The following is an 18747-nucleotide window of genomic DNA, read 5'->3' on the forward strand; positions in this document are numbered from 1 at the left end:
ATTATAGTACTTTGGATACTTACGTACATTTGAAGGCAAATACTTATGTACTTTTTCTCAAGTGAAAGGTTAAAGGGACACTTTTACTTTTACTGCAGTCATAATTTACAGAGTGAATCTTTACTTTGTCTTCTTTGTCCACCACGGCATTTGGAAAACATGGACGTGGTGTTATAGAGGAAAATAATCACTCATGGGTAGGACATTAGATCGACAATAGATGGACATCAGACTAAGATTTGTATCTGCATTTTTGAACATTGTCTTTGACTTTTAATCCCCTTTTGCTGTTAATAATAATAATATATAATATAAAAAAAAAAGTATTTCATGATTTAAAAAAATTCCAGTTTAATCATTGGAAAAGAAGCAAAATGTTAAACTTGCAAAGAGCAAAGACGCATCCCGAGACAACTCATCTGTAATTGCCGCAGAAGAAAATGTTACAAAATATTGAGTGTAATTTTTTTTTTTTTTTTTATTATTCTGAAAACCTCTAAATAATGTCCAGGAAAGCTGTTCAAAATAAAAAAAATGACATCACACTTGCATATGTAAAATTTCAAGAATTTTTCCCACTTGCTTTGAAGCATTTCTTGAATCATCCTAAATATTTACACACCATTAAATGCATTTCTCAAAGCAATTTGTACAAACAATGAATTGCATGCAAAAGCCTGTACTTTCTTCATCTCCCAAAAGTAAATATTTGTGCCAATGAACATGTGATTCCATTCAGAGTAACAAGTCCTTTTGTCATTGTCCACAAACAAGATCGTCAAAATGTGTGGTCATGTTGTCATTGTGACTGCGTACAGTTTCAGTGTTTCCTGATATAAACTACATTTTGGGTTACAATGAGTTGAAAATTCACAAGGTGGAATTTCTTCTGTTTGGCATCTATGAATTTCAAACAGCACAAACGTTCACGTTACTGTATGTGCAAGAGACCGACAGGATTCTGTACAGGTGTTCGTACGTTTTTTTGGTTGTTAGTAAATTTTCATAAATTGTTATTCTGTGTTCTGTTCTTTTGATCTTGATACCGTAAAACTTCCCTTCATTAGTGACATTCAAGAATAACCTGCACAATTCATCAATTCGATACACATTTACAAAAAAAGTTGAATAGAAATTTAAGCCTGACAGATTCTGACAACTGGTTTAACCATTTTGCATTCAATGGCTTGACTGATGCCGAGATGTTTCGGGGTTTAAGATTCTTCAGGTGACAACCAGTCTAATATAAGATTGAATGTATGGATGACAAACAATTAATAATGTAGGAAACAACTTTAAATGAAAGTACAAAAGCATTTGTGACGGCATGATGTGGAGGCTGAACAATTTAATTTCTGATTTGAGAAATGCTTCAAAGCAACTGAGAAAAACTGTAAATCATCCTATGGTATAATATACATTATTTGATTGGCTGGAAGGTGTGTGGTCCAACCATTTAACACACATGTAGTTTAATCAGTTTTAATTTTAAATGATGGCAAGGATATTGCGAAAAAAAAAAAAAAAAAGCAATCAAACATTTGACAGGCACTGTATATACCAGTGACTAGTGTTCCTGTCCTTTACTTTCACCTGATTCCTCTCGATGCCCTACATCTGGATGGAGTTCTCTTCATTTGGAGATCACTCTGTGCAGATGAGGATGGTTCCACATGAACGGCCTAAAGATCCATAAAGTTACTGAGCAACTCATTTGGACTGGAATTATAACAACAGTCTGCTACGATTGTTCAGGACGAGGGTTTGCATGAACAAGTTCTTCATTTAAGTGCATTTAATCACTCAGCTGAACAGCTCAACAATTACAAAACTGTAATGAATAGATATTACTGGTTCCTCCCAAGGTTTCTTCCTCATACCATCTCAGGGAGTTTTTTCTTTGCCACAGTCAACACTGGTTTGCTCATTAGGGATGAACTTATAAAAAACAATAGGCACTACATGTTAAAATTCCAACTTCATAACCTCTGTTTCTGTAAATCTGCTTTAAGATATTGTCCAGTGTTAAAAGCACTATACAAATTAATTAATTTAATGAAATTGAATTGAATGATACAATAATTCTAATTGAATATTAAATCAGTTCACTGCAAACATGTTTTATATTGTACTGTAAGGTTTAGATCCCATATATATTCTTGTATACTCTTTTAATAAATTACAATTTTGATTTCTTTTGATATCTGATGAAGCACAGCAGAGACTGAAGGACTGCCACGATTCCCATGAAAGCATTTTGTTTCAGTGTTGCTGAAATGTGTCAGAAAATTAAGTTCACATTATCAGCCTCTGTGGTTCAGTCGAGTCTAGCTGTATCGGAAATGCAAGCCAGTCTAACTACTGCTCACACAGACAAAACCAAAAAGCGAAATAGTTCTATCCGTAAGAATTAGAACGTCAGCTTCAACTGTAGCTTTGAATCCAGTCATAAACAAACACCTTCTGTGGTTTTTTTTCAGTTCTGTAAAACTGAGAAATTGTAGTAATGTAGTAGTTTTGTGTCATAGCATCCCTTTATCTTCTTTTGTTACAGTTTGTTAAGTCATTTCAGTATGTAGAGTGTTTACAGAGCCCTAAAAGTAGATTGATACAAAGGGGCCGGACCACCAAAGTCCATCCCACAAACCCAAAAAACAAAATACACTGTCTGGACACAAGTTTGTGGAGCCCTGATCATAAGATTTGTTCAATTCAATACATTTTTATTTGTAGTGTTTTTAACAATGGACATTGTCTCAAAGCAGCGTTCCAGAGATAAAGCGGTTAAAAAGTTGTTTAAAATAATTCATGTTTGTCTCTAATGAGTGAGCCAGTGGCGACTGCGGCAAGGAAAAACACTCTGAGATGGCATGAAGAAGAAACCTACACAAAAGGGAACCCATCTGCTTTAAACAAAGGGGATAGTAGAAGGGGTGACCCCCAATAGTCAAAGATTCAGTGCTTCTATAGGAGGAGCCTGAATCGACTACCAATCTTACTAAAATCTTTGCAGAGGTGTTTTGAAACGAAGATTGCACCATTTCAGCGATATGGTGGTGCACAGTGTTTGATTTCACATAGAATAACTGGTTTTCTCCCATCAAGTTAATATACAGCCTATTATGATAATGCTGTAAATACAAATGTGAAGAGAAATTAAGCAGTCATTTATTCAGGGTTTTTTCTTAGGTTTATTGATCCAAAATTTTGTTCTATGAGTGATGTTTTGTATGTACATAAGAATGTACGTGTCACAATAATACCAAGGTACCTAAATCCAGAGGGAGTGATTTTGAAGGGCATGTCCAGATGTTTAAGGTGCAAAACAGCTGTGTTAATAGGATTTGCTCTTCTGAAATTTGTATTTATTTCCAGAGAAGGAGCTAATTGTAGCAAGAATGGACAAGATACAGAATCAGATACATACTGTAGAGAAACCATTTCTAATGACACCCTTATATAAAGCCGAGGATCTCAATGAAATAGCCAATGGCCAAAACATGGATGGAGATAATAGAGATGGCCATAATGGGCAACCTTGACGTGTCCCACGTTCCAGTGTAAAATAATCTGAACACAGATTGTTTGAATACTGGCTTGTGGTGATGTGTAAAGTAATTTGACCCAGCTATTACATTTATTACCAAAAACCAATTTTTTTTTTTAAGTATAACGAATACATACTCCCACTTTACCCATACTTCCTATCAAATGCTTTCTCCATTGAGATCACAATCACAGGTAACTTCTCGGAACGCGTCGAGTGAATAATATTTAAAAGAGTACGAGTATTACAAAATAACTGACGTCTTTTGATAAAACTGTTTTGTTCCTTTTTTTCAAAACCGTTTTGAATTAATACTGGGCAACACCCTCTCCACACACAAGGCTATAGTTTTTGCCAGAACTTTTACATTAGCATTTACCAAAGATAAGGGCCGATAGGAACCACAAAAAGGTTGGATTTTTATCACTCTTCAAAAAGAGCTATCAAAGCTTGAGTCAGGGTAGTTGGTCACAGCAAACCATTTTCCAAGGATTTCTTAAACATCAACAAACGTAAAGGTGCCAATTTATCAATACATTTCTTGTGAAACTCTATAGGAAACCCATCAGGTCCCAGGGCTTTATTTATTTTGAGGAATCAAGGCTGGACAGAAACTGATTCATAATAGAAGCATCAGACGGAAATTCAGATTTATACAAAGAAGTATAAAATGATTTGGATGCTTCCTGAATCTTAATTAATCTGACATGATGATTAATTTTAGAAATCAAACTAGAGGCAGATTAATGTTTCAAATGGTGAGCCAACAGTCGATCGCTTTAACCCCATATTCATAGTAAGTACCAAGTCTGCAATAACAGTTGCTCTACGTCTTTAGTGGAGATGAAATTAAATTCTGTTTTAAGGTCAAGGCGTTTCTTAAACACTTCTGATAAAGGATTGGATGCACACTCTTCATCAAGGATATCAATAGCAGACGTGAGTTCTACAAGCCTGGTCCTATTGCAATGTGAAGAGTATAAATACATTTTTCCCCTGAGGAAGACCTTCAGTGACTCCCAGAGTAAGGAAGAAGGTTCTGATTGAAAAGAATCATCTGCCAACAATAGAGAATTAAACCTTCAAAGGGTGGGAATGGATCTGTGTGAGCAACTGAATATCAGAAAATAATGGCGCATGGTTTGATATTCAAATACTTGTGTAATCAACGGCAGCAACAAACGAATTCAAGCTGCTATCTATGAAAATATTGTCTTTTTTTTTAGTATGATTGATGGACTAAACGGAGGAAAGATAATTTTTTAACTGAAGGATTATAAACTCTCCAAGGGTCAAGCAACCTGTTCTGGATTATAAAGTCAGAAAATAATTTTGACATAGCTGACTGAGATATTGGTCATGAACTAGATCTATCTAGCACTGGGTCAAGCACACAATTTACAGTGTCATCAGGAACCCCGACTATACTAATGTTATTCCGTTGTGACCAAGATTCAAGGTTCTCACACTTGTTTTCCAATGAGACAAACTCAGCGGTTAAGTGTGCAAGCTCTAAGTGTGGACAAATCATCACCCAGTGCCGCTCGGAGTTCGGTTTTAAAGATCTCCACAATGTCTTGTCTTAACGTGCTTAACAATTCTCGTTTCAGGGACCCCGCATCAATAACCTGCGTGACTTCGCTCAGAGAAGTGGTGCCACGGGGTGTAGACGAAGCCCCTGAATCCAGAGTCGCTGCTTGTAGAGCAGGCCTCAGTTGCATGGTTATGTGGTGCGGGTTCAGGGGGTTTTCCGGCCATTGAAGGTAAAGGTGAAGGTGTCTTTTTCAAATTTCTGAAATTAGTCAGATGGAAACTGTCTACAATGATCTTGACTACTAGTTTAAAGTAAACCAATAAAACACTTGCACACTGTTAATTATAATCAAGTTACAGGAAAGTAAATGTGGAGATTGGCGTAGTATTGAGCCATCAGAAGTGGTATAGGACTTATGAGGGAGTCTGCAGGCTGCAACTTTCAGGCATTAGCACGCTCCTAAAAATGTACAAAATTCTCCTGCTTGAAAAGCAATGATAACAAATTACATTTATTATTTCCCACATACACTTGACTTTTTCAGCCTTATGTTGGTTTTCTACAAACTGGCACACATTTTGTCCTTTACATCTGCCTCTTTCAAACCAACTACCTGCATGCCTTCCCTCACCACATCCATAAACCTCCTTGTTGGTCTTCCTCTTTTTCTTCTTCCTGGCAGCTCCATCCTCAGCATTCTCCTACCGATATACCCCATGTCTCTCCTCTGCACATGTCCAAACCATCTCAATCTCGCCTCCCTTACCTTGTCTCCAAAACGTTCTACATGCGCTGTCCCTCTAATAAACAAATTTCTAATCCTGTCCTTCATCATCACTCCCAATGAAAACCTCAACATCTTCAGCTCTGCTACCTCCAGCTCCACCTCCTGTCTTTTACTCAATGCCACTGTCTTTAATCCATACAACATCACAGGTCTCACCACAGTCCTATAAACTTTCCCTTTCACTCTTACAGATACTCTTCTATTACAAATCACTCCTGCTATCACTCTTCTCCACCCACTTCACCCTGCCTGCACTCTTTTCTTTACTTCTCTAACACACTCTCCATGACTTTGCACTGTTGACCCCAGGTACCTGAACTTCTCCACCTTCTCCACCTCTTCTCCCTGCGACCGCACCACTCCACTGCCCACCCTCTCATTCACACACATGTACTCTGTCTTACTCCTACTGACTTTCATTACCCTTCTCTCCAGCGTGTACCTCCACCTCTCCAGGCTCTTCTCAACATGCTCACTACTCTCAACACAAATCACAATATCATCCGCAAACATCATAGTCCAGTGAGATTCCTGTCTGACCTCGTCCTTCAACCTGTCCATTACCACTGCAAACAGGAAAGGGCTCAGAGCTGACCCTTGATGCAATGCAACCTCCACCTTAAACCAGTCTGTCGTTCCTAATGCACATATCTCCACAAGTACACACTAAAATCTAGTGGAACATCATTCCAGAAGAGTGGATGTACAAAAAGCACATAGTAATCTTATACAAGCTGGCATTATAAAGTTTCGAGACTAGCTGTTTACAAGAAAGTTCAATTCAATTCAATTCATTTTTATTTGTATAGCGCTTTTAACAATGAACATTGTCTCAAAGCAGCTTTACACAGATAATGTGGTGATTAAACGTAAATATGTTCTTTGTAAGTATGTTTGTCCCTGATGAGCAACTGTGGCAAGGAAAAACTCCCCGAGATGGCATAAGGAAGAAACCTTGAGAGGAACCAGACTCAAGAGGGAATCCATCCTCATCTGGGTTGCACCAAATGTCTATTTGAAGCAGATATACAATGCTGCGGGGTGCAGTGATGACGATCAGAAGCAAACTGCACTCCGAGTCAGTGCAGCAGACCGCCGACACCAACTACAGTCCAATCCATCCTCAAAGCAATTACATGGAATCCACCCAAGGTGTTGATGAGAGACCGTCCCAAGCTGCACAGAAGTGTGAAGATCCACGGAGGGGAGAGGGGCAGGAACAGTGGTCACTGGAGCCTCAGGAGCATGTTTAACTCGACCGAGAGAGAGAGAGAGAGAGAGAGAGAGAGAGAGAAGAGGGTGACAGGAAGAGAAGGATATGGATTATTAAGTGTCCTTATTGTTGTATGAAAGTTAATGTCACTGTGCAGTTTGGACTCCGGCAAGACTCGCTATGGCAGCATAACTAAAAGGGAGAACCAGAAGGTAATACAGACATGAGGGATCCCTGGGATAAGAGACGACCCACCACACCACCGTCAACAAACCCGAGTGAACGTGTGAATGTGAGGGGACGACAGCATACAAATATACCAGTTCACCAAACACTCTATATCCATGCTCCCTTCAGATCTGAGCCTTTACCTAAGAAAAATCTACTGATAAAAGGCTTGACTAAATAAATAAGTTTTCAACCTCGACTTGAACACTGAGACTGTGTCTGAGTCCTGAACACTGGTTGGAAGGCTGTTCCATAACTGTGGGGCTTTATAAGAGAAAGATCTGCCCCCTGCTGTAGTCTTCATTATTTGAGGAACCAACAGATAGCCTGCACCTTTTGATCTAAGTAGGCGTGGAGGATCATACTGGTAGAGAAGTTCACTCAGATACTGCGGTGCGAGACCGTTAAGTGCTTTATATGTCAGTAGTAATATTTTATAATCAATGCGAGATTTGATTGGGAGCCAGTGTAGACTGATTAAAACAGGGGTGATGTGGTCATATTTCCTAGATCTAGTGAGGACTCTTGCTGCTGCATTCTGAACTAACTGAAGCTTATTTATGCACTTACTCGCACACCCAGACAGTAAAGCGTTACAGTAGTCTAATCTAGAAGTAACAAAAGCATGAACTAGTTTTAGTTTTTCTGCATCCTGTAACGACATATTTCTAATTTTAGCAATATTTCTAAAGTGAAAGAAGGCGATCCTGGTAATATTATTCACGTGAGACTCAAAGGAAAGACTCGGGTCAATAATCACACCAAGGTCTTTGACAGCCGTACACGCTGAAACAGAAACACCATCCAGAGATGCTACGTAATCGGAAAGTTTACTTCTAGCTGCATGTGGTCCTAGTAAAAGTACTTCCGTCTTATCTGAGTTTAGCAGAAGAAAGTTATCGAGCATCCACTGTCTAATGTCCTTTACACACTTCTCAACATTGTTAAGCTGATCTCGCTCATCTGGCTTTGCTGAAATATACAGCTGTGTGTCATCTGCATAGCAATGGAAGCGAATCCCATGTTTATGAATAATTTCACCAAGAGGCAGCATATATAAAGAGAGAAGCAGTGGGCCTAAGACAGATCCTTGAGGAACACCAAACTTTACCTCATAGTGTGTGGAGAACTCACCATTTACATCAACAAACTGATAGCGATCAGTCAAATAAGACCTGAGCCAAGAGAGAGCTGTTCCCTTTATTCCAACAACGTTCTCAAGTCTAGCAAGCAGTATAGTGTGATCAATGGTGTCAAAAGCTGCACTAAGGTCGAGCAAAACAAGTAAGGAGACAAAACCCTGATCAGAGGCCAGTATGTTATTTATTTACATTTACACACATTACCTTCAAAATAGTCCCCTTGAATGCAATACAGTGCTCCCAGCATTCCTGACACTTCTGGAATGTGTCCTGGAGGTTTTTTTTTTTTTTTTTTTTTTAAACGCTGAGCTGGAGGAGCTTTCTCTTCGGGAAGAGGGCGGGTAGAATGGGTGCGAAAGTGAGATCATGTTTCCCACAAGAAACTCGAATGTGAGGTAAGCTCGGTGACTTGCGGTCCATAATGAATTAGATAGACGTGGTAACGCACGTGGTCAGAAAAGCACCAGTTGCACAGCTCCCGATGTGCACAATGACTTATGAAGGTGGGGGCTCTGTGACTGTGCATGCAGCCTTGTGCTGCCATCTGTTGGCGTGTTAAAAAACTGGTCACAAAACTTTTTGGTACCACCTCGTAGTCAGGTGTCTCCAAACGTTTATCATGATAAGTGAACATAAATCACATTCTCCTTGTAAAGGTGTGGGCGAGTGTGTAATATTTCTGCATAAACCAAATGAGCCCCAAGAGGAGTGTTATTTATTTCTACTTTATAAAAAAGACCTCACATTCATTGGCAGTTTTTTAAACCTTTATTAGGTATCAAAACCTTAGGTAAGAAAACCTTTATCTGGGTCTTCTAATTATACTGCAAGAACAAACTACAGTAGTTTCAGCCTCTGCTTCAACCTAGTGAATGAAAACATTTAAAATACAACAATCCATAGCTATGAGGTTTGTGCTAAAGCAGTGTTTGTCAGTTCTGGTCCTGGAGCACCACTGTCCTGCATCTTTTTGGTGTTTTTTCTTACTTTATACTATACTGCAGTGTAGTTAAATTCATTTAACTTTTATTTGTAGAACGCTTTTAACAATGGAAATTGTTTTAAAGCAGTTTTTCGGAGATAAAGCGATTATAAAGCCTTTAAGCTTGTTCCTTATAACCAAGTTTATTCCTAATGACTGAGCCAGTGGTGACCGTGGCAAGAAAAACCTCCCCAAAATGGTGCGAAAGGATCAGGAGGAGAAACATGGCTCTCAAAGAACATTAAAACTACCACAAAATGTAAAAGGTTGGAGAATTTTATTGAAGTTCTAAGACAAATTTCAGTCCCAGTCCTGAACATTTATAAAATAAAAAAAAACAAGAAAGAAAAAAAGAAAAAAAAAAAAGAAAAGCACGCTTTGGGTTTCAGCATTAACATTAAAACTTGTTTCCAAAAGCCTCCCCCGGGTTTCTTTTTGTTAAAACAGCAGCATGTTTCATCATCCACTACTCTTCCACTACATTTGGCATATTTGAAGCGAATCTCATTGACAGCAGAACGAAAGCAAAAGTAAATAAATATTGAAACTAAGACCAATTGAAGATTGAGAGGAGTCCTCAATAAACGCAAGGGTGTAACAGTGTTCTCGTTCGCAGCTTGCACCAATTAGATTTAGCACCGATTAGAACTATGTTCAGGATGAACATAAAATCCTGGTGGTCTGTAGAGTCAAAGTTCTATTTAAGGCTATATTGAAAATGGAGTTTCGTTTCAAATTGGGGTTTAAAATTTCCAAAAGACCTACAAATATCTCGTCAACTAAACAGGAAGTCCCCTGGCCATCACAATGCACTGTCAAATCGAAATAAATGCCAAATCAATACTGTAATCATGATTAACTGAAGCTAATACAAGGTGAGAGGTTGCTCCTCACACTGAATGGGGGGGGGAGGGGGGGGGGGGATGTTGTTCCGAAGTTGGAAACGTTGGCATCACTTTGGGTTTTATTAGAACTGGAATACCCTTCTACAGTCATAATAAACCCATGGTACAAGTTCTGGTCTGTTTTTTTTTCCTGAACACATTCACAAAAGCATGCTCTAAGATGGACAAGACAAAAGTCTCCTTGCAGCAAAACCCAGGTAAGAGTAACAGCAAGAGGCTGTGCAAAGTGCAGAATTTTAATATTTAAACATAAAAAGCCCAAGATCAGAAATCTGATTGAACAGGGTGAAAGATTTCTAGACAGCTTTTTAACTTGAAAATAATTCTTTAGACATCTTTACAGACAGATAGAAGTTCTGACTCGGTTCTCGGCATTGATGCAACCGAAAGGCGAATACTAAGGATGACGAATACTCAGAGACTGATCCGGCGGCGGCGAGTTCGCAGTCATCTCGAAATGCTGGCGCTTAAAGGTCAGTTACAGAACTGCATGGTGTGTAGTATGGGGAGGGGGGAATCTTTATAGACTGCATCTACAGATTTCTCCAAACAAAAGAGCTCTGCATTAGCAAAAGAAAAAAAGAAAAAAGGGCTGGCAAATAAAAACACTGTCCAGCACATGTGCAGCTCAAACTTCAGCTTACTCTCTGGATCTCACCGTGTGCGCGCGCAATCTTGATACGTTAAAGGGATACAGCCATATTTGAGGAATCATATACAATTTACCTGATTAGCATGACTTGAAAACCAAGTCCGTCAAGGCTGGTGTAATGCTTTTGCACATTTTCAATAGTAACTTCCTTATAGATGGGCAGGAGTGAACCCAGACGGCTGACGTTCAGACACACACCCATCATCTTAATTCAGGATAATGGCCACCTTTGGCATAGCAGGTTTAACCAAGCCAGGAATTAAAGCAACAGCATACAGTCAAAGCCTTTACACGTAGACACCAATGTTCCACCTGGAGGCATATCATTAACATCCATAGCATGGAAGAGACCGGTACAATATCACACACAGTGTAAAATAGGCTAAACTGGCTTGGCTTGAGATATTCATTAGAGTCCCTGCATAAGCCAGAGAATAAACTTAATGTAGTAATGAACTGCAAACTATGGACTACCTGGAAACAAAGGCAGCATTTGCATAAAATACTGAAATTTTTTAGTTTTTTTTGTTTTTTAGCTTTGAAAAGAAAAAAAAAAAGTTGAGCTCATACTGAGGAGTGTACAACAAATCTGGTATAAACCCCCAGGAAGACGAAAGAATAAATAATGAGTACCTTCCATTCAATATATAGGGAAACATGATTTTTCTCGTAATTTCTTTTAATAAACAAAGTAAGAAATGTTGAGAAATCAGTTTCAGTGTTGCCTGCCCAAGTTTATAAAGCAAAAGGGAGAAAAAACAATTTCCAAGGTCTTCGGTTCTTCGCGAGACCTATGTGCTATAAAACACCACCCACCTCTCCCCCCGGGAAAAGGGGGGGGGGGAAGGAAAAATGAAAACCGATAACTGCCTGTAGTGCCCTCGCTAGAGCTGTAGGCCCTCTGTAATGGGGGGCAGGAATGCGCTCTTCATGACATTTTTCCTCGGCGCAATTGCTGTTTATGAGCAAGCCAGAAAACTCCCCTGAATCCAGTCTCTCTCACTGTCTTGATTCCAGAAGGTAAAGGGGGAAAAAAAACAAAACAAAAACACCACAACATGAGTTAGTGCCAATGTTGGAGTTGCTGCTGATCATATTCTGCTATAAGTTTCTTTATATGTGCCAGCTTGTTGTGGAGATATTCACAGCGGTTCCTCTCTTGGCTGTAGTTGGGATTAGTCTGTGAAGAAACAGAGGGAGACTGTGATAAGTTTTCTGGCCAAACAGCAGATCTACATACTTTGATTGATTGAGATCAAGATTGATCTCTCAGACATACATCAATAAATCAATCAATCAATCAATCAATCTGTCTGTCTGACCGTTTTTTAAACGTTTACATATTACATTACATATGTAAATGTACTACTCAGGGCTGTGATTCAGCTATTAATCCATTGTTCCAATTATATCGGGTAGAAGTTTCCTCGGTCCTATTCTCAAATCTGACTGGTCAGAATGTATTAGTTTTTTTTGACAAACAAATCAAATCAGCATAATAAAAACCTGTTTATTTTATAAGCTGACAACTATATTAGCCTGCACTCGCTTCTCCGTCCAAGTCTTTCTCCTGAATAAGATTACAGTGGCAATAAAATTCTACTGTTTTACACAAGCCAGCTTCGGTTCCAATACGAGCAATGCATTCGGGCACATATTCAAACACACAGCTGCTTCAGGCACACCCTTTAGGGTGACGTCAGCAGGGTTGCCAGGTTTGCTGTTTATAGGCCGAATTGGGACCCGTTTAAAACCACAAATTCGAAATATATGTGTAACATAGACAATGTGATTACAATGCAAATTACATACAGAAAAGGAGGGAAATTATACAAACTACTTGTTCTAGTTATTTTAAGAAGTTTGTGAAATGTACTTGAAATGAATAGTGTATCGAGAACTGGCAACCCCAGTCATGTTTTGGTTCTGCTTGAAGAAAGTGTGTGGACAGAACACAATCAGCGAAGGTTGACCCGTGTGGTCCAACAGACGAGCTACTGCAGCTCAAATTGCTGAAGAAGTTCATGCTGTTAATGCTCAAAGGGACAGAACTGTTTTGGCAGCTATAAAGTTATGCCTGGTTGGTGTATACTGTGGAGAAATCACTGAAAAATCCTTTGTATTGTTATACCCTGGAAAGCTCCCATAAACTATTTAGAGACTTCTGCCAGAAGCCAAATATATAACATTAACTAAAAAAGACCTTTTCTACATAACTGCACTGTTGAAATGCCAAAACTGACATTTTGTACAGGTTTCAAATTGGCAGCTTGGCCACATAGATTGAGCTCAGCACTCATTTTAACTGATATTTTCAGAAAATCGGCTGAAGCTCACTGGATCTTTGAATGTCCGTCTTGGGGACTGACTGCCTATAGATTTAAAGCTTTCTATACGCTTTCACTACTCTCCTTTGAAACCTAAAATCTACGCTCACGTGGGTACAAAAATGTTAAGATCCCTCGTGAGTTACCGATGAATAATTTATGCACTGAATGAGCTACAAAACCTGCCTTTTGTCAAAATTATTTACCAGCAACTGAACTGACAAATGCTACAAGAGCGCTTCTAAAGAGGATTCTCCGAGTGCTCACTATTTCCATGGTATAAAAGAAAAACTTACCTTTTTTATTTTGCGATACTCTTGAAGTATTTGATTGTGGATTGTCTGCAAAAATATAAAACGTTTACAGGACGTGAACCTTAATGCATTTTGTAGCAGAAAAACCTACAACTAAAATGCACTGAATCCACACAAAACATCCCGTAATAATAGTGTGCATTTGTGTGTGTGTGTGTGTGTGTGTGTGTGTGTGTGTGTGAAAAAGAGTGTCCATTTGCTAAATTAGGTATTGGGGGGGGGGGGGTGTACCAATAGTGAGAAAGGTGAAGTGTTTCAGAAAAAGTGGTTGAATCATTCTCATGAATCATTCTGATGAACGCAGTGAATCATTCTGATGAACGCATGTACACCTGTGTGTGAGAAAGCATACTCTTTTTACATGCCGTGGCTTGCAGCAAACTGACACAAAGCAGAAACTGCGACTTCCTGCTGTGATTGTGTAGAATACATTTGGGAAGTTTTTCTACCTTCGTTTTTTTTACACATCAGGTATTACTACACATTACAATATTAAGTAATCACCATTTCACCACACACAGTGTCTATGTGAAAAGTGATAAAAGCCCTAAACTTGCCGTTGCTTGTTTGTCAGAGTTTATCAGGACTAATAACCTGAGCCAAAGTGTCACTGCAGTGACACTAAATAGTGTAGTTTGTGTGGCTCAGTAAAATATCTTCGGCAAAAGAAAATTCTCCATGCAGACTGACGAGATTATACAAGCAACACATCAACAAACAGCATTTGGTTCAATTTACCCTGTGTTTTAACTTTTGTGTGAAGTAAATGACAAAATCACAATGACGTAGGAATGTAGCGTTACGCTTTACTATAACTTTGTGTTTGTCATGTGTACCGAATGCATTCCTTTTTACGTTCCAAATCTGTTGACAGTTCAAATCCGAGTACCTTCACGAACATATTAAGTGGCGGAACGCAAGCTTGTTTAGTCTCCACATCTCACTGCGCGCATTTTTTAAATTATTATTAAACTTGAAAACATAAACAACAGTGGCGGAGAGAAACTAGAGTTAGCGCAGTGTCACCATGACGACTCACTCCGTACTGGAAATACAATTTGTAGTGCGTTGTAGCACTGCCACTTCCGGGTCATAGCCATAGCTAGCGATATTGGATTCTTTTGCGTTTTATGTTCAGCTTCAAGATTTCGCTTGAAAGGAGAAAGCCCTGACAATTCCGCATATCAAGGAAGTGAGGGAATGAAGGATGGAAAGAATAAAGACATTTGTTAAATTATGCTGAATAAGTAGTACATTTCTTAAATAGATCATATTTTCTGAAAGTTTTATATTAAATGTAAAACACAAACACACACTTACATATGCATATGCATTACCCAAATGGTGTCTAACAAATGTAAACTATTAATTTTTCCATTTGTTAAATTTTATTAAATCAATTTAATTTGTGCTGTTTTAATCCATTGCTTAATTTAATCAATAAAATACAAAAAGTGTATTGCATTATTTGATTTAATTTTTATATAATTTCTTTTAATTAAATATTCTATAATATTTTATATATTATTTAACCAAGCAGAACCTTTATTTAAAATTGTTTTAAAATTTTTTAAACATCGACGCCCACTAATGTTAATATTAATAATAATAATAAACTGTGTTAATAAAAAAAAAAGATCTTCCCCCTAATCGAACCAAAATTGAACCAAACCACAACCTAAAAACCGAAATACATACCGCACCATGAAATCTGTGTACCGTTACACACCTACAAGATGTCAATATTAAATGAACTGTTGAACTTAGTGTAGTGAATAGTGAAAAAAATATGCGAGACATCAGTGTGAGATAATTATACATATTGACCTACATCAGGTGAAACAGTCAAGAGTTGTGCCTAAGTGTGTTTTTTTCTGTTCCTTATATGACTCAGCCAAATAATTAAATTACAGTTTATTTCTATAGCGTGTTTTTAACAATAGACATTGTCTCACATTCTGTAAAGCTGCCTTGAGAAATATAGAAGTAAAGTTCACATTTAATTGTGTGTGTATTTATCCCTGATGTGCAGCCTGGGGCAACTGTGGCAAGGAAAAATGCCTTTAGATGGTATGAGGAAGAAACCTAGAGATGGACCAGACTCAAAAGGGAAAGTCGTCCTCATTTGTCTGATATTAAGAGTGTGATTATAAATTATTAAAAACATTACAAACGGTAAGAATGAGAAATACCATGAGCCGGAGAGTGTGATTGTGGGTGATGTCTTCACACTCAGTCAGTTGACTGTGTTTAAACTGTGCAACTAAGAGCTATTACCTATTCAGACTGAATCAGTGTGTATTGGTACATTTTATTATAATTTTTTTCTTTTTTACCTTATACTGATCTGTGCCTTGTTGGAGCTGTTTAAGCTCAGCATCCAGCACAGTGAACTGCCTGGTGATCCCCTCTATTCGTGCGTGGAGTCCCCGGTACTCACTATACTCAGCGTTAAAGTCATTTTTATAGGTCTGACGCTGCTCCGGCGAGCCGATCTCAGTGTATTTTCTGCTCACACACACACAAAAATGTTATTGTCTCAATAACCATACATTTAACATTAGCAAAGAAATCAAAACCAGACATAATTCGCATTGAATTACGTGAAAGCCCGTGTCAAATTAAGCCAGGTATTTCAGAAATGCGGAGACGAAGAGAGCTTACTGTAAATAGTCTGTCAGTACTGAAGAAGAAGCAGGAACACTGGAGCTGTTGTACATTCCATTCAGATCTAAAAGGAAACAAATATGAGATGTCAAGATGCCGAGGCCAAACAGAAGTAACGACAAGATGTGCATTATGATTCAAAACCTTGCAGTTAGATGTGTTAAAAAATGGTTCTTACTAGTCGAAAATCTAATCGTATTCGTTTGTGTAAAGTGTGTAAATATGTAACGGCCAAAAATATCTAAACAGAAAAATAAAAGGAATTCAGAGGAAGTATAATACATAAAACTAAAAATACCACATCATTTTCATAGTGCATTTCACAATGTGAAAGCTTGTGTTTACTAATATACACACACACACACACACACACACACACACACACACACACACACACACACACACACACACACACACACACACACACACACACACACACACACAGAGTGTGGCAAAAAGGTATTTAGTCAGCCACCAATTGTGCAAGTTCTCCCACTTAAAAAAGATGAGAGAGGACTGTAATTTTCATCATAGGTACATTTCGACTATGAGAGACACAATGAGAAAAAAAAAATCATGAAAATCACGTTGTCTGATTTTTGAAGAATTTATTTGCTAACTATGGTGGAAAATTAGTATTTGGTCACCTACAAAAAAAGCAAGAATTCTGGCTCTCACAGACCTGTAACAACTTCTTTAAGAGGCTCCTTTGTCCACCACTTGTTACCTGTATTAATGACACCTATTTGAACTCAGTATCAGTATAAAAGACACCTGTCCACAACCTCAAACAGTCAGACTCCAAACTCCACTATGGCCAAGACCAAAGAGCTGTCAAAGAACACCGGAAACAAAATGGTAGACCTGCACCAGGCTGGGAAGACTGAATCTGCAATAGGTAAGCAGCTTAGTGTGAAGAAATCAACTGTGGGAGCAATTATTAGAAAATGGAAGACATACAAGACCACTGATAATCTCCCTCGATCTGGGGCTCCACGCAAGATCTCACCCCAGAACCACACAGGGGGACCTAGTAAATGACCTGCAGAGAGCTGGGACCAAAGTAACAAAGGCTACCATCAGTAACACACTACGCCGCCAGGGACTCAAATCCTGCAGTGCCAGACGTGTCCCCCTGCTTAAGACAGTACATGTCTGGGCCCGTCTGATGTTTGCTAGAGAGCGTTTGGATGACCCAGAAGAGGATTGGGAGAATGTTATATGGACAGATGAAACCAAAATAGATCTTCTTGGTAAAAACTCAACTTGTCATGTTTCAAGGAGAAAGAATGCTGAGTTGCATCCAAAGAACACCATACCTACTGTGAAGCATGGGGGTGGAAACATCATGCTTTGGGGCTGTTTTTCTGCAAAGGGACCAGGATGACTGATCCGTGTAAAGGAAAGAATGAATGGGGCCATGTATCATGAGATTTTGTGTGAAAACCTTTTTCTATCAGCAAGGGCATTGAAGATGAAACGTGGCTGGATCTTTCAGCATGACAATGATGCCAAACCCACCGCCCGGGCAACGAAGGAGTGGCTTCGTAAGAAGCATTTCAAGGTCCTGGAGTGGCCTAGCCAGTCTCCAGATCTCAACCCCATAGAAAATATTTGGAGGGAGTTGAAAATCCGTGTTGCCCAGCGACAGCCCCCAAACATCACTGCTCTAGAGGAGATCTGCATGGAGGAATGGACCAAACTACCAGCAACAGTGTGTAAAAACCTTGTGGAGACTTACAGAAAACTTTGGTCTCCATCATTACCAACAAAGGGTATATAACCAAATTATTGACCAAATACTTAATTTGCAAATAAATTCTTTAAAAATCAGACAATGGATTTATTTTTCTCATTGTGTCTCTCATAGTTGAAATGTACCTATGATAAAAATTACAGGCCTCTCTCATCATTTTAAGTGGGAGAACTTGCAAAATTGGTGGCTGACTAAATTTTTTTGTCCCACCGTGTGTGTGTGTGTGTATGTATGTATATATATATATATATATATATATATATATATATATATACACCCAAAAAAATTTACGTTAATATAAAAGTTATGGACGCTTTCTGAACAATCAGAATACAGCATTTAACAGTACTGTAAGACAGTGGTCCCTTGAAATTCGCAGGGGTTATGTAAAAAAAAAAAAAAAAACCTGCAAGTTCTGAAAATCTGCGCATTTTGGACACCCCCCCACAGCCCCTATCGTACCTTAGTGAATTCTCTAGACATTATGTCACTAATAATGTGCTTTAAATATTTTATGAAATTTGTTGGTAAAAACAGTTAAAAATGTTATTCCTAACGTTCCTGAAGATTCGGTTCCACTGCGGATTCCCACAAATTTTAAGATAATCCGCAACTTGCTGTTAGTTAGGTTCCGGTTAGTTAGGTTTTAATCGATGCATCACATCATTTAACTTTTATGCCAATGCACCAAAT

General features: G+C 38.5%; 2 protein-coding genes across 2 annotated transcripts in view; one reads left to right on the plus strand and one right to left on the minus strand.

Moving 5' to 3' along the window:
* The window catches only part of rrp36 (ribosomal RNA processing 36), a 101626-nt gene that overhangs the window by 11419 nt on the left and 71460 nt on the right, over nucleotides 1–18747 (plus strand). The window lies entirely within an intron of this gene.
* The window catches only part of ell (elongation factor RNA polymerase II), a 49376-nt gene continuing 40322 nt past the window's right edge, over nucleotides 9694–18747 (minus strand). Inside the window, exons 9-12 of the mRNA XM_083558165.1 lie at nucleotides 16296–16362; nucleotides 15968–16139; nucleotides 13614–13658; nucleotides 9694–12170 (exon numbers count right to left, since the gene is read on the minus strand). Coding sequence (XP_083414291.1) covers nucleotides 12054–12170; nucleotides 13614–13658; nucleotides 15968–16139; nucleotides 16296–16362 — 401 coding nt within the window. The 3' untranslated portion in view covers nucleotides 9694–12053. The remainder of the gene's footprint in view (nucleotides 12171–13613; nucleotides 13659–15967; nucleotides 16140–16295; nucleotides 16363–18747) is intronic.

The sequence above is a fragment of the Silurus aristotelis genome (genome assembly GCF_946808225.1).
Source record: "Silurus aristotelis genome assembly, chromosome: 13".
Taxonomy (NCBI): domain Eukaryota; kingdom Metazoa; phylum Chordata; class Actinopteri; order Siluriformes; family Siluridae; genus Silurus; species Silurus aristotelis.